The sequence below is a fragment of the Gadus chalcogrammus genome, chromosome 1 (genome assembly GCF_026213295.1).
Source record: "Gadus chalcogrammus isolate NIFS_2021 chromosome 1, NIFS_Gcha_1.0, whole genome shotgun sequence".
Classification (NCBI taxonomy): domain Eukaryota; kingdom Metazoa; phylum Chordata; class Actinopteri; order Gadiformes; family Gadidae; genus Gadus; species Gadus chalcogrammus.
This window is the reverse complement of record NC_079412.1, coordinates 28,719,388-28,732,254: the sequence shown is the minus strand read 5'-3', so window position 1 is coordinate 28,732,254 and position 12,867 is coordinate 28,719,388. Positions and strand designations below refer to the sequence as shown.

The window sequence follows — 12,867 nt, the reverse complement described above, 5'->3', positions numbered from 1 at the left end:
GCCTCTAGGTACCGGCCCGGCCTCTTGGATGACCGCGTGTGGTGGCCCTGAGTGGCGGCTCTAACCGCCCCCTAACGCTACTGACCTGGGGGAGGCTTAGGCCCAATCCCATTCCCACCCCTTACCCCTCCCCCTTACCCCTCCCCCTTACCCCTCCCTCTTACCCCTCCCCCTTACCCCTCCCCCTTACCCCGTCCCCTTACCCCTCCCCCTTACCCCTCCCCCTTACCCCTCCCCCTTACCCCTCCCCCGTCCCCTTACCCCGTCCCCTTACCCCGTCCCCTTACCCCTCCCCCTTACCCCTCCCCCTTACCCCTCCCCCTTACCCCGTCCCCTTACCCCTCCCCCTTACCCCTCCCCCTTACCCCGTCCCCTTACCCCGTCCCCTTACCCCGTCCCCTTACCCCGTCCCCTTACCCCGTCCCCTTACCCCGTCCCCTTACCCCTCCCCCTTACCCTCCCCCTTACCCCTCCCCCTTACCCCGTCCCCTTACCCCTGCCCCCTTACCCCGTCCCCTTACCCCTCCCCCTTACCCCTCCCCCTTACCCCTCCCCCTTACCCCTCCCCCTTACCCCTCCCCCTTACCCCTCCCCCTTACCCCGTCCCCTCCCCTCCCCCTTACCCCTCCCCCTTACCCCTCCCCCTTACCCCGTCCCCTTACCTCTCCCCCTTACCCCGTCCCCTTACCCCTCCCCCTTACCCCGTCCCCTTACCCCTCACCCCTCCCCCTTACCCCGTCCCCTTACCCCGCCCCCTTACCCCGCCCCCTTACCCCTCCCCCTTACCCCTCCCCCTTACCCCTCCCCCTTACCCCGTCCCCTTACCCCGTCCCCTTACCCCTCCTCCTTACCCCTCCCCCTTACCCCTTTAAAACAAGGGGGAGGGGTTCGGGGAACGGTAAGGGGTGGAAATGGGATTGGGCCTAAACCTAAACCCTACGAGCCACCACAGGACAGTGCATCTCTAAACAACGCTGCTGCCTGCATCTGAGGCTGACCCATTCCTCCTCTAATACTCGTTGTGGCAATTATTATAGGAAAGGTATAATCAATAATAATAACTTATTAATAACCAGGTTGCTTTTTTTTTTCTTGTTGGTTTAACATTAGTGGACATTGATTTGGACGAAATGAGGTTAGGTGGAGGTAGAGTTATTGCCTGGAAGTGATTTTGGCATGAGTGACGTATGGCAATGGTATGATTCACAGCACGTCAAGTATTTATTCCTACATTCACTTCTGCATTCTTTCTTTATTTACTTTTGATTGCTTCTCGTTTTGCATGCGTGGAAGTCATGTCTTCTGCCATGTCCTCCTCCTGTTCTTCATCACCTTCTCCCCGCTGTCTCCTTCATGCCTTCTCAAGCATCGCTCCTCTTCCTCCCCCTCTGTCCTGTCCTGCTCCTCTTCCTCCTCTGCTCTCGGGCAGCCCCCTCTCCTTCCTCTTCTTTGCACTTTCTGACATGTCTCGGGACAGCAGTGACGAAGAGTCTGAGGAAGAGGAGGATTTTACACAGGTCCAATTTGGGTCCAGGTACACCACTGGTGTGTGTGTGTGTGTGTGTGTGTGTGTGTGTGTGTGTGTGTGTGTGTGTGTGTGTGTGTGTGTGTGTGTGTGTGTGTGTGTGTGTGTGTGTGTGTGTGTGTGTGTGTGTGTGTGTGTGTGTGTGTGTGTGTGTGTGTGTGCACGCGTCCCTCCCCTTTAGTTTGCGCTGCTGGCTCACGACTAACGGTGGTCTACTGCAGTGCTGAAGGCTTGCAGAGCAAAGCAGGCTCTCTGTGACTCACACAACCTTGCTTATGCGACCTTGGTTTGATCATCCAGGGTTTTATCGAGTGCCTACACCTTCTGTCGTCTGAATGCAGCACTAACGAGTTGATGGGCTTGAACCTTTTTGTGTGATTTGTTTCCTTGCCAGGAAATGGACAAATACACATTGTGAAAGAAGTGCACACTGGGCTTAACATTTAAGTTATTGAATGATTGAATGCCCCAGGGTTTAAGGTTTCAGGGGACCACAGATTTACGTAAAGCCTTGTCATCGTTACAAAATGTTAAAATCTTAAGCGCCTCATCTCTGGTTGGATGTCTAAGATTGCATCCTGAGCCATAACGTGCCTCAGTGCACTGTAGCCCGAGGCGTGCTGTGTGCTGATAAGCACAGGAGGGATTCTCCTTTCTCCAAGCTGACTACTAACCGCATCGACAGCCTGCGTCAGCACAAGAGCCTGTGAAACATCAGTGTGAACGAGATGCACTGCCTTAACAACCAGCTTCCCGTAACCATTAATGTAGGATGGACTCTGGCGCCCACGATGGGACACGTTCAACGTCTTCTACCAGCCGGCAGGAGCTTATTGGCCTCTGCTGCCGCTAATACTGTTATTTCCTTCAGGCACCCTGGAAGAGATGGGCTTGTTTGACCCTGAGTGTGGCTCCCCTCAGTGTGGCCTTCGTCAGAGGGCGTGTGTTCTAACCCCTTGTTGTTGTTTGTGGCCCCCCTCGGTCCCTCTCTCCGTGCCGTCGACAGTGCGGGGGCGTCAGGAGGGGGCGGCGAGGCAGCCAGCGACCGCTTCACCATCGAAGTGTGCAAGGAGACGGAGATGCTGAACTACCTCATCGAGCGCTTTGACAATGTGGGCATAGAAGAGAAGAAGGCGCCCAAGGTAGGCCGACCGCCGCAGCGTCGCCGACCGCGACCCAGCGTCTCCGACCAGGAGCCGGTCGCTGACGGGAAACCTGAATACCATGTCCACGTCGGCTCAAGGGCTGATTATTGTTCCCCGTTCACGCAATGCTAGGGGGTTCCTTGCGTCCATCGCATCAAGGGCCTGACGTGCGCCTCTCAAAAATCGTAACCGATTACGTGGGACGGTAATCAGCCGTCTTTATTGATTTGATATTGACCAGATCAATATTGAGCTCAATCAATACACAGGGTCAGGGTTAGGTTTACATGGAGAACAAGGCACACTTTGTGTTTCCATTCGTTGTGTAGGGCTGTGACCGATCTCTTTGGAGCGGTGTGGTCTCTTTAAGCCCCTTCTACTGGACTGTGTCCCTCCTTATGCAGTATTGGGGACAGCATTCATGTACCTTGTGTGAATATACAGTATATTAACAGGACAATGGTCTTTTAATAGATTATAAACACCTATTTGACCCCCAAAAAGATATGTATAATGTAATAATTACTGTCAATCACAACTTCACAACTTTCATAACTACTTGAGCTCCAAAGCGACAGTTATATTAATTAATTGATCTCTCTCTCTCTGTCTCTCTGTCTCTCTGTCTCTCTGTCTCTCTGTCTCTCTGTCTCTCTGTCTCTGTCTCTGTCTCTCTCTCTCTCTCTCTCTCTCTCTCTCTCTCTCTCTCTCTCTCTCTCCCTCTCCCTCTCTCTCTCTCTCCCTCTCCCTCTCTCTCTCTCCCTCCCTCTCTCTCTCTCTCTCCCTCTCTGTGGTTCCATGTCTCAGATATGCAGCCATCCCAGCGTCAGCCAGCTGATGAGCAACATACGCTCACAATGTATTTCTCACGCCACCCTGGTACTGCAAGGCTCCCTGACCCAGCCCAGGTCTGTCTAACCCAGCCAGCCCCCCCCCCCCCCAGACACACACACCAGCCCCCCCACCGTGACACCGCTTTATGCGTCCCCGTTTCCACTGGGAACATTCTGTCCCCTTTCTCTCTTGTCATCCCAGCCTAGTCTCCATGGCAACGACTCAATCACCCTCTGCCTCCACAGTGTGGGTGTACACACACACACACACACACACACACACACACACACACACACACACACACACACACACACACACACACACACACACACACACACACACACACACACACACACACACACACACGGCCTTGCTATATTAACACCGCCCGCCTCCCTCTCCCCCCGCCCCCCTCCCTGTCTGAGGTGCTGCGCTGCGTAGGAGTCCCCTGCAGGAGTCCCTTCTGGTCCCCTACATGCTGTGCCGGAACCTTCCGTACGGGTTCCTCCAGGAGCTGGTGCGCATGACCCACCAGGAGGAGGGCGTCTTCAGACAGGTGGGCCGGGCCACAGAGAGACGCTCACCTTAGGCCACGCCGGCCCGCTCTGACACGCGGGAGGCCATGGCCCTAACCTCCTCTCTGACCCGTGTTGACCCTTCTCTTTCTAGATATTTATCCCCATCCTACATGGGCTGGCCCTGGCAGTCAAAGAGTGCTCTTTTGACAGCGACAACTTCAAGTTCCCCCTCATGGTAAGGACTGCTCGGTCGTGGCTCCTCTGATAGTTAGGGTGAGTTAGGGTGAGTTAGGGTTTACACCAAGGCCTCTGATTGTAAACCAATAAATCATGCAACCAAATACTTTATCCATTAATTATACAGCAATAACTAATACTGTGATGCTCCAACTAGATTTGTTAAATTTGTAGTTTTACTTATGTTATAACATTCACCATACAATGTTTTTTTATTTAGAAAACATCAGCATGTGATTCAGTCGTTTTGTATTGATTGCAATACAGCCTAGATTACAAATCTAGGTTACAAATCTAGGCTGGAGAACGCAGAACTCAAATGTATCGACAATGTTTACAATTTAATGTTGCAGGAACTCTTGGTCATAAGTTATTCTTTCTTTGTACAATATGCATCTATATATTGACAGGCAGTTTGTATTCAACTCTGAATCTAGTGGTAGATCTGTTCACTTTAGCCATGGAATATCTGCAGTTCACCGTGAACGTATTGGTTCTGCAGTCCCTATGAACTGATGCACAAGATAAGCCTTCATGTGGTTACGTCACAGTGGAAGCAACGTCTAATGTGGCGCCCTAAACGCTTCCTGGCACTGTGCGTGTGTGCGCGTGTGCGTGCGTGCGCGTGCGTGCATGTGCGCTACTTGTCACCTTGGCTGGGTGTGAGGATGAATCTCCTTGAATCTCTTCCTACTTCAGAAGCCTCAGGGAAAGAATCTGGAGCATTTTTCCAGGTGTGTGTGCTATATAGGATTTGGTTAGGGGCAGCCAAGGTACGCAGAGTTTGTCTGCGTAACTAATTCATATTAAGTCGTTTGCATCCATTTTGCAGAGAATTTTGCTCAAAAGCAACGTCCAAGTAATACTGAGGACAGTCAAAGCACACAATCAAAATAAGAGTAGCTACAAAAATGGTGACCTCTGACCTAGTTTCTATATAACAGCAGGACTCTGTACACAGTAGCTGTAGGATTCACTAGACATTTAGGCCCAATCCCATTTCTACCCTTCCCCTTACCTCTTCCAAACAAGGGGGAGGGGGAAGGGGAAGGGGTAAGGGGTAGAAATGGGATTGGGCCTTAGTTTCCTAACATGAGGCGTTGACAGTCTTGCGGTCCCTGCTGGGTCGATCTGCTACCTGCTGCGATGCTGCCTCATTCAGAGTGATGTCACCCCGGCTCCATTTTGTAACACTTGCATGTCCACTCTCTCTCCAGGCATTAGCTGAGCTCTGTGAAATCAAGTTTGGAAAGACTCATCCTGTGTGCAATTTGGTGAGTATAGTATTACAATTTGTATAAAGTTTGCTTCTTAATTCATGAAATCCAAGAATCCAACAGTGTTTCTCTTGACGCCATCACGTGCACACTGCACCCAAAAATAAACTGCATCTATTCTGAGTTACGCACACCCATAGCCGCAATGTTAATTGCCTTGTCTCATTTCCACCGTTCCCATTGTCCTGAGCAGCAGAACAAATGTCACGTCGTGGCCGTGATTAATCCCAAGCCTCAGCTGGATGTGAGCAGGTCTGTCCTGACGGCAGCACGGACCACTCTGCCTGTTTTATTCTAGTCATACCCCCGGCTCACTGCAGGCATAACGCAGTCCCCATCTGCACGGGGCTTTATTTAGCCAGATAACATCTCCTGTATCAGTGAAATCTGTTTCTCTACAGTTGTGGTAACGTGCTGACACGGTGCTATAGGACCCCCACGCTGCCCAGAGCAGACCCCCGTTTAGACTGCCCTCAGTGTGCACCCGCCATCTGGTGGACTTCCATTAACATGTACCCACTTATAAGAGCCTCTAGTCCAGCAGCAGCTTGTACTGATGTCTTTAAACAGCTGGTAGGAGTCAGCCAAGGATACCTGCAGGTAGACTGTGGACGTTGGGGATCGAACCCAGAACATCTTGCCTCACTGACCACTAGACTATCCTGCCCACAGTCATAAACCTGTGTGTGTGTGTGTGTGTGTGTGTGTGTGTGTGTGTGTGTGTGTGTGTGTGTGTGTGTGTGTGTGTGTGTGTGTGTGTGTGTGTGTGTGTGTGTGTGTGTGTGTGTGTGTGTGTGTGTGTGTGTGTGTGTCCAGATGACGTCTCTGCCCCTGTGGTGCCCCACCCCCCTGAGCCCGGGCTGTGGCAGGGAGCTCCAGAGACTGTCCTACATCGGGACCTTCTTCAGCCTGTCGGTCTTCGCCGAGGACGACGTGAGTCCCGCCCCCCGCTCGGCTGCCCGGTCTGCTGATCGACAGGGCGTGGCCCCTCCCCTCTCTAGTGGTTGCTTGTGGCCGTTGACCACGTTGTTGACGGAAGTGGTTCAAACCAGGACTTTGAATTCACCACGGGTGCATGGTCGGCCAGTACTCCCTGAATGTCGATTGTACGACACGCTCATTTAACGCTAAAGTTGACACTAAGGTTTGGCTCTGGTCCCGCCCCAGTCTACCCAGAATCCTTTGCCCCACGCACCTGATCCAAAGTATGTGGTCCAGCCGGTCCTCTACCCTGGGCTGGCAGCAGCTCACTGCCAGCAGCTCACTGCCGGTCCACCCCCCTGGGCTGGCAGCAGCTCACTGCCAGCAGCTCACTGCCAGCAGCTCACTGCCAGCAGCTCACTGCCAGCAGCTCACTGCCAGCAGCTCACTGCCAGCAGCTCACTGCCAGCAGCTCACTGCCAGCAGCTCACTGCCGGTCCTCCCCCCTGGGCTGGCAGCAGCTCACTGCCAGCAGCTCACTGCCGGTCCACCCCCCTGGGCTGGCAGCAGCTCACTGCCAGCAGCTCACTGCCGGTCCTCCCCCCTGGGCTGGCAGCAGCTCACTGCCAGCAGCTCACTGCCGGTCCACCCCCCTGGGCTGGCAGCAGCTCACTGCCGGTCCTTGCCCCTGGGCTGGCAGCAGCTCACTGCCAGCAGCTCACTGCCAGCCCAGGGGCGAGACATAAGCCCACACAAATCACAATTTGGCTGTGATCCAAAGTGATTTGCAATGGTTTAATTGATATGAACTTAAATGTTATATGTCAGATAAGAGAGTTTAGGAAATCAGTTGTCAAAGTACCTACCTACCGGGAGACTGTGGCCACAGGGTGTGAACCAGAACCCTCTGCATGGGAGCCAAGCACCGTGAACACTAGGCCATCCTGACCATGTGCACATCTCTCTGCTAGTTCAAATACTCCACCGTCTCGGTGGAGACAAAGCAGAAGATGCTGCTGTTGAGAGGCAGATCCTCTGGGTTAAGCTGCAAAAACCTACTTATTCAGATTTGTGAAACAAGCAGAAATTGAATATCAGGGGTGTGCTCGAATGGAGCTGGGCGAGGGCCTTAAGCCAGAGGGATTGTCACTGCTTCGATGCACACGGCGCTAAACTGCAAGGGAGAGGATTCTGGAAGCTATTGATGGATCCCAGACTATACACTATACTACTATACTATGCACAGACCGGGTGCATCTGCTGAAGTCTCTGACTTTCTGGTCCACCGGTTAAGGGAATAACCGGCAAATATGTGTGATGTACAGTCGGACTGTTTGAAGTTTGTGGAATAGGCTGGAGTTGTTGGAGTAGCTGCACATTTTATTTTTTTGTTCCAACTGCTCAAACGAGGCGTTGGTTGAGATCCACAGCCCAAAACACACACTGCAAATTTCTGTTCATATTTCAAGCGTGAAATATGAACAGAAAAAAAGGTTTTATAATTGTTCACATTGTTCTTGAGCAGAGGAAAGCACACGGTGAGAATATACTGGCTGTCATTTTTCACCCGTTTCCTGTAGGATTCAAATCTCTGTTTGGCCTGAAAAATTATTAAACATTATTCTGCAACTGAACCAACGCTGCTTTCTGCCTTGGGCTTGACAATAAATAAAGTAGATATGTCGAATGGATTCAGATTTAACTATGTCTGGCCCTTTTTTGCTTTCAGTGAAGGTCAAGAAATGTATTTCATTCAACCTATTGACTTTTAAACTACAAAATACTCCAAAAACTAGAGAAACTCACGCAATCCTGATTTTCTATTGCGTAACCTCTTTTGTTTCTGCACCCCAGTCCAAAGTGGGGGACAAGTACTTCTCTGGGCCGGCCATCACCATGGAGAACACCCGGGTGGTCAGCCAGTCCCTCCAGCACTACCTGGAGTCGGCCCGGGTAAGCACCCCCGTCCAGAGCAACACTGCGTCTGTATCCTGCCAACCGGGTCCTAACCGGGTCTTCTGTGGTCCCTCAGGGCGACCTGTTCAAGATCCTCCACAACATCCTGTTGAACGGAGAGACCCGGGAGTCGGCCCTCAACTACATGGCAGCTCTGGTCAAATCGAATGTGAAGAAGGCTCAGATGCAGGTGAGATGAGCCCTGGGCTCGCTTGGCTGTGCCTGGTTTGAACTCAGCCTAGTGATTCTTCAGAGACCTCAAGCACAGCAACCCGTTGACCCGTCAGCCTCCACCCTGATACAAGGCGTTCACGGTTGCCGTGGTAACATTTGAGTGTGATATCATCCGGTCGTCGTGGACAACTGAACCCGGTTGTTGTGGTGTTCCCGTCCCGCTCCCAGACGGACGACAAGCTGGTGTCCACGGACGGCCTGATGCTGAACTTCCTGTGGGTGGTGCAGCAGCTGAGCATGAAGATCAAGCTGGAGACGGTGGACCCCTTCTACATCTTCCACCCGCGCTGCCGGCTGGTGGTCTGCCCCGAGGAGACGCGCCTCAAGGCCACCATGGAGGAGCTCAAGAGCTGGCTGGCCGGCCTGAGTGAGTACCCCCTCCCCCCGCCCCGCCTCCAGCTCCACTGCAGACCTGCAGTCAGCCATGTCCCAGCCATACTCAATGAACCATGATCTCATGAGATGAGCTCGAGAGCCGGGTAGCCGAGCTACCTCAACATCCACCCTGCCGTTGACGCACAGCTAGACGTCTCATGTACACACTCGGGCGACACACTCGGGCGACACACTCCATCTACACACTCCATCTACACACTCTACACCCACACACTCTACACCCAAAGGCTCTACTGAATAGCCGCCTTGACTTGCGTGAAGGCTCCTGCATCGTCCACACCCAGTGTCTTAATCTGCGATCATAATCAGTCTGTGTTGGAGCCCCGCCTGGGGACAACGTGGTGCTCATGTGACTCAGTCTTTATCGGACAATACAACGCGTGTGTGCTCGGCTGCTGTTTAAAGGAGGCCAGCGACCGCCTCCCGTCCTCGACGTGGGAGCAAGGCCGCTGGGATCGGCCTCCATGCGTTCCTTAAAGAACCTCGACGCAGGCAGCCGTTCACCTAGAACAGGGTTTTACTAAATGTTGCGTGATTTGTTTCTTTATACGTGTTGGACCTTTCGCCATTCCTTCTTTATTCTTGTGTGTTTGTTTATCAGTGTGTTTGCCCCCCCCCCCCCCCCCCCGCGGTAACCCATTCATCTCAGATGAAATGCGCTGCTTCTATCCCATCCGTCTCTTTCACTTTGAAGCCTAACAGCGTTAAAGGAGCGAGGACACCGTGGAGAGTGTTTGGAGTCATGTTGTACCGACCGCCGGGCCATAGCTCAACGACACGGACTCACTCAACACTGATGGTTCTAAATCACATCCACCGTCACATAGAGTGTTGTGGCGGCCCTCCCTGTGGAAGTCTTCCACCGGATGGCTCCTCCTGGGGGGTCCGTTCAGTGGGGGGTGTGCTGAGCGTGGGGGGGTCTGTTCAGTGGGGGGTGTGCCCAGCGTGGGGGGGTCCGTTCAGTGGGGGGTGTGCTGAGCGGGGGGGGGGGGGGGGTCCGTTCAGTGGTGGGTGTGCTGAGCGGGAGGGGGGTCCGTTCAGTGGGGGGTGTGCTGAGCGGGGGGGGGTGGGTCCGTTCAGTGGGGGGTGTGGGGTCCTTCCATGCCTGTGTGTCCGCTGAGCGTGTGGGGTCCTTCTATGCCTGTGTGTCCGCTGAGCGTGTGGGGTCCTCCCGTCCACAGAAGACGACCCCTCTGCGTTCTCTGAGCCCAAGTTCCCCACGGAGTGCTTCTTCCTGACGCTGCACGCCCACCACCTCTCCATCCTGCCCGCCTGCCGCCGCTACATCCGACGCCTCAGGGCCATCCGGGAGCTCAACAGGTACACACACGCTGACGCACACACTGATACACACACGCTGCCTCAGGGCCATCCGGGAGCTCAACAGGTACACACACGCCGACGCACACACTGATACACACACACACTGATACACACACGCTGCCTCAGGGCCATCCGGGAGCTCAACAGGTACACACACGCTGTGACGCACACACTGATACACACACACACACACTGATACACACACGCTGCCTCAGGGCCATCCGGGAGCTCAACAGGTACACACACGCTGACGCACACACTGATGCACACACACACACACACTGATACACACACACACACACACACACACTGATACACACACGCTGCCTCAGGGCCATCCGGGAGCTCAACAGGTACACACACGCTGACGCACACACTGATACACACACACACACATACACACACGCTGCCTCAGGGCCATCCGGGAGCTCAACAGGTACACACACGCTGTGACGCACACACTGATACACACACACACACACACTGATACACCCACACACACACTGATACACACACGCTGCCTCAGGGCCATCCGGGAGCTCAACAGGTACACACACGCTGACGCACACACTGATACACACACACACTGATACACACACGCTGCCTCAGGGCCATCCGGGAGCTCAACAGGTACACACACGCTGATACACATACACACTGGTACACACGCTGATACACACACACACGCTGATACACACACACACTGATGCATACACACACTGATACACACACGCTGACACACACACTGATACACACACTGATACACACGCTGACACATGCACTCAAACACTGATACGCACACAAACACTGATGCGCACACACACACTCACAAGGACGGTTGATGATGAGCGTTGGGTAGCGGGTCTGTGACAGACGGTGTGTGTGTGTGTGTGTGTGTGTGTGTGTGTGTGTGTGTGTGTAGGACGGTGGAGGAGCTGAAGAACAGCGAGAGCCAATGGAAGGACTCTCCTCTGGCCAGTAGACACAGAGAGATGCTGAAGAGGTGCAAAACACAGCTCAAGGTGGGTCTCCTGACGCCTCACCTCCCCGGGAACGCCAACACGCAGGCTGGGAGCCTCATCTAGGCGGGAACGCCAACACGCAGGCTGGGAGCCTCATCTAGGCGGGAACGCCAACACGCAGGCTGGGATGCCTCATCTAGGCGGGAACGCCAACACGCAGGCTGGGATGCCTCATCTAGGCGGACGGATCCGTTGACTCGTTGATATTTGAAGCTGTTGTGTTAGTTATTGTTCTGACCTTCAGGAAGGAGTCAGAACTGATGGAGGCAGTGGTTTGAACTGCTGGCCTCTGTGTGCGTCTGATGGAGTGTGTGTGTCTGATTGTGGTGTGTGCGTCTGATTGTGGTGTGTGTCTGATTGTGGTGTGTGCGTCTGATTGTGGTGTGTGCGTCTGATTGTGGTGTGTGCGTCTGATTGTGGTGTGTGTCTGATTGTGGTGTGTGTCTGATTGTGGTGTGTGCGTCTGATTGTGGTGTGCGTCTGATTGTGGTGTGTGCGTCTGATTGTGGTGTGCGTCTGATTGTGGTGTGTGCGTCTGATTGTGGTGTGCGTCTGATTGTGGTGTGTGTGTCTGATTGTGGTGTGTGTCTGATTGTGGTGTGTGCGTCTGATTGTGGTGTGTGTGTCTGATTGTGGTGTGTGTCTGATTGTGGTGTGTGCGTCTGATTGTGGTGTGTGCGTCTGATTGTGGTGTGTGTGTCTGATTGTGGTGTGTGCGTCTGATGGCGTGTGCGTCTGATGGAGTGTGTGTCTGATTGTGGTGTGTGTGTGTCTGATGGAGTGTGTGTCTGATTGTGGTGTGTGTGTCTGATTGTGGTGTGTGTCTGATTGTGGTGTGTGCGTCTGATTGTGGTGTGTGTGTCTGATTGTGGTGTGTGTCTGATTGTGGTGTGTGCGTCTGATTGTGGTGTGTGTGTCTGATTGTGGTGTGTGTCTGATTGTGGTGTGTGTCTGATTGTGGTGTGTGCGTCTGATTGTGGTGTGTGCGTCTGATTGTGGTGTGTGTGTCTGATTGTGGTGTGTGCGTCTGATGGCGTGTGCGTCTGATGGAGTGTGTGTCTGATTGTGGTGTGTGTGTGTCTGATGGAGTGTGTGTCTGATTGTGGTGTGTGTGTGTCTGATGGTGTGTGTGTGTCTGTTTGTGGTGTGTGTGTCTGATGGCGTGTGTGCATCTGATGGCGTGTGCGTCTGATGGCGTGTGTGTCTGATGGCGTGTGTGTGTCTGATGGCGTGTGCGTCTGATGGCGTGTGTGTGTGTCTGATGGCGTGTGTGTCTGATGGCGTGTGTGTGTCTGATGGCGTGTGTGTCTGATGGCGTGTGCGTCTGATGGCGTGTGCATCTGATGGCGTGTGCATCTGATGGCGTGTGTGTGTGTCTGATGGCGTGTGTGTGTGTCTGATGGCGTGTGCGTCTGATGGCGTGTGTGTGCGTCTGATGGCGTGTGCGTCTGATGGCGTGTGCGTCTGATGGTGTGTGTG

General features: G+C 53.6%; 1 protein-coding gene across 3 annotated transcripts in view; it reads left to right on the top strand.

Annotated features, from left to right (window-relative positions):
- Positions 1 to 12,867, top strand: part of ube4b (ubiquitination factor E4B, UFD2 homolog (S. cerevisiae)) — a 30,788-nt gene that overhangs the window by 6,831 nt on the left and 11,090 nt on the right. Inside the window, exons 8-20 of one of the 3 annotated variants that reach the window (XM_056600241.1) lie at positions 101 to 193; positions 1,367 to 1,534; positions 2,532 to 2,667; positions 3,478 to 3,578; positions 3,946 to 4,060; positions 4,174 to 4,257; positions 5,477 to 5,533; positions 6,353 to 6,469; positions 8,312 to 8,410; positions 8,490 to 8,603; positions 8,816 to 9,014; positions 10,225 to 10,363; positions 11,289 to 11,388. In XM_056600241.1, coding sequence (XP_056456216.1) covers positions 101 to 193; positions 1,367 to 1,534; positions 2,532 to 2,667; positions 3,478 to 3,578; positions 3,946 to 4,060; positions 4,174 to 4,257; positions 5,477 to 5,533; positions 6,353 to 6,469; positions 8,312 to 8,410; positions 8,490 to 8,603; positions 8,816 to 9,014; positions 10,225 to 10,363; positions 11,289 to 11,388 — 1,522 coding nt within the window. Of the gene's footprint in view, positions 9 to 100; positions 194 to 1,366; positions 1,535 to 2,531; positions 2,668 to 3,477; positions 3,579 to 3,945; positions 4,061 to 4,173; positions 4,258 to 5,476; positions 5,534 to 6,352; positions 6,470 to 8,311; positions 8,411 to 8,489; positions 8,604 to 8,815; positions 9,015 to 10,224; positions 10,364 to 11,288; positions 11,389 to 12,867 lie in introns of all 3 variants that reach the window. The other 2 variants (XM_056600249.1, XM_056600233.1) reach the window with 2 other exon arrangements.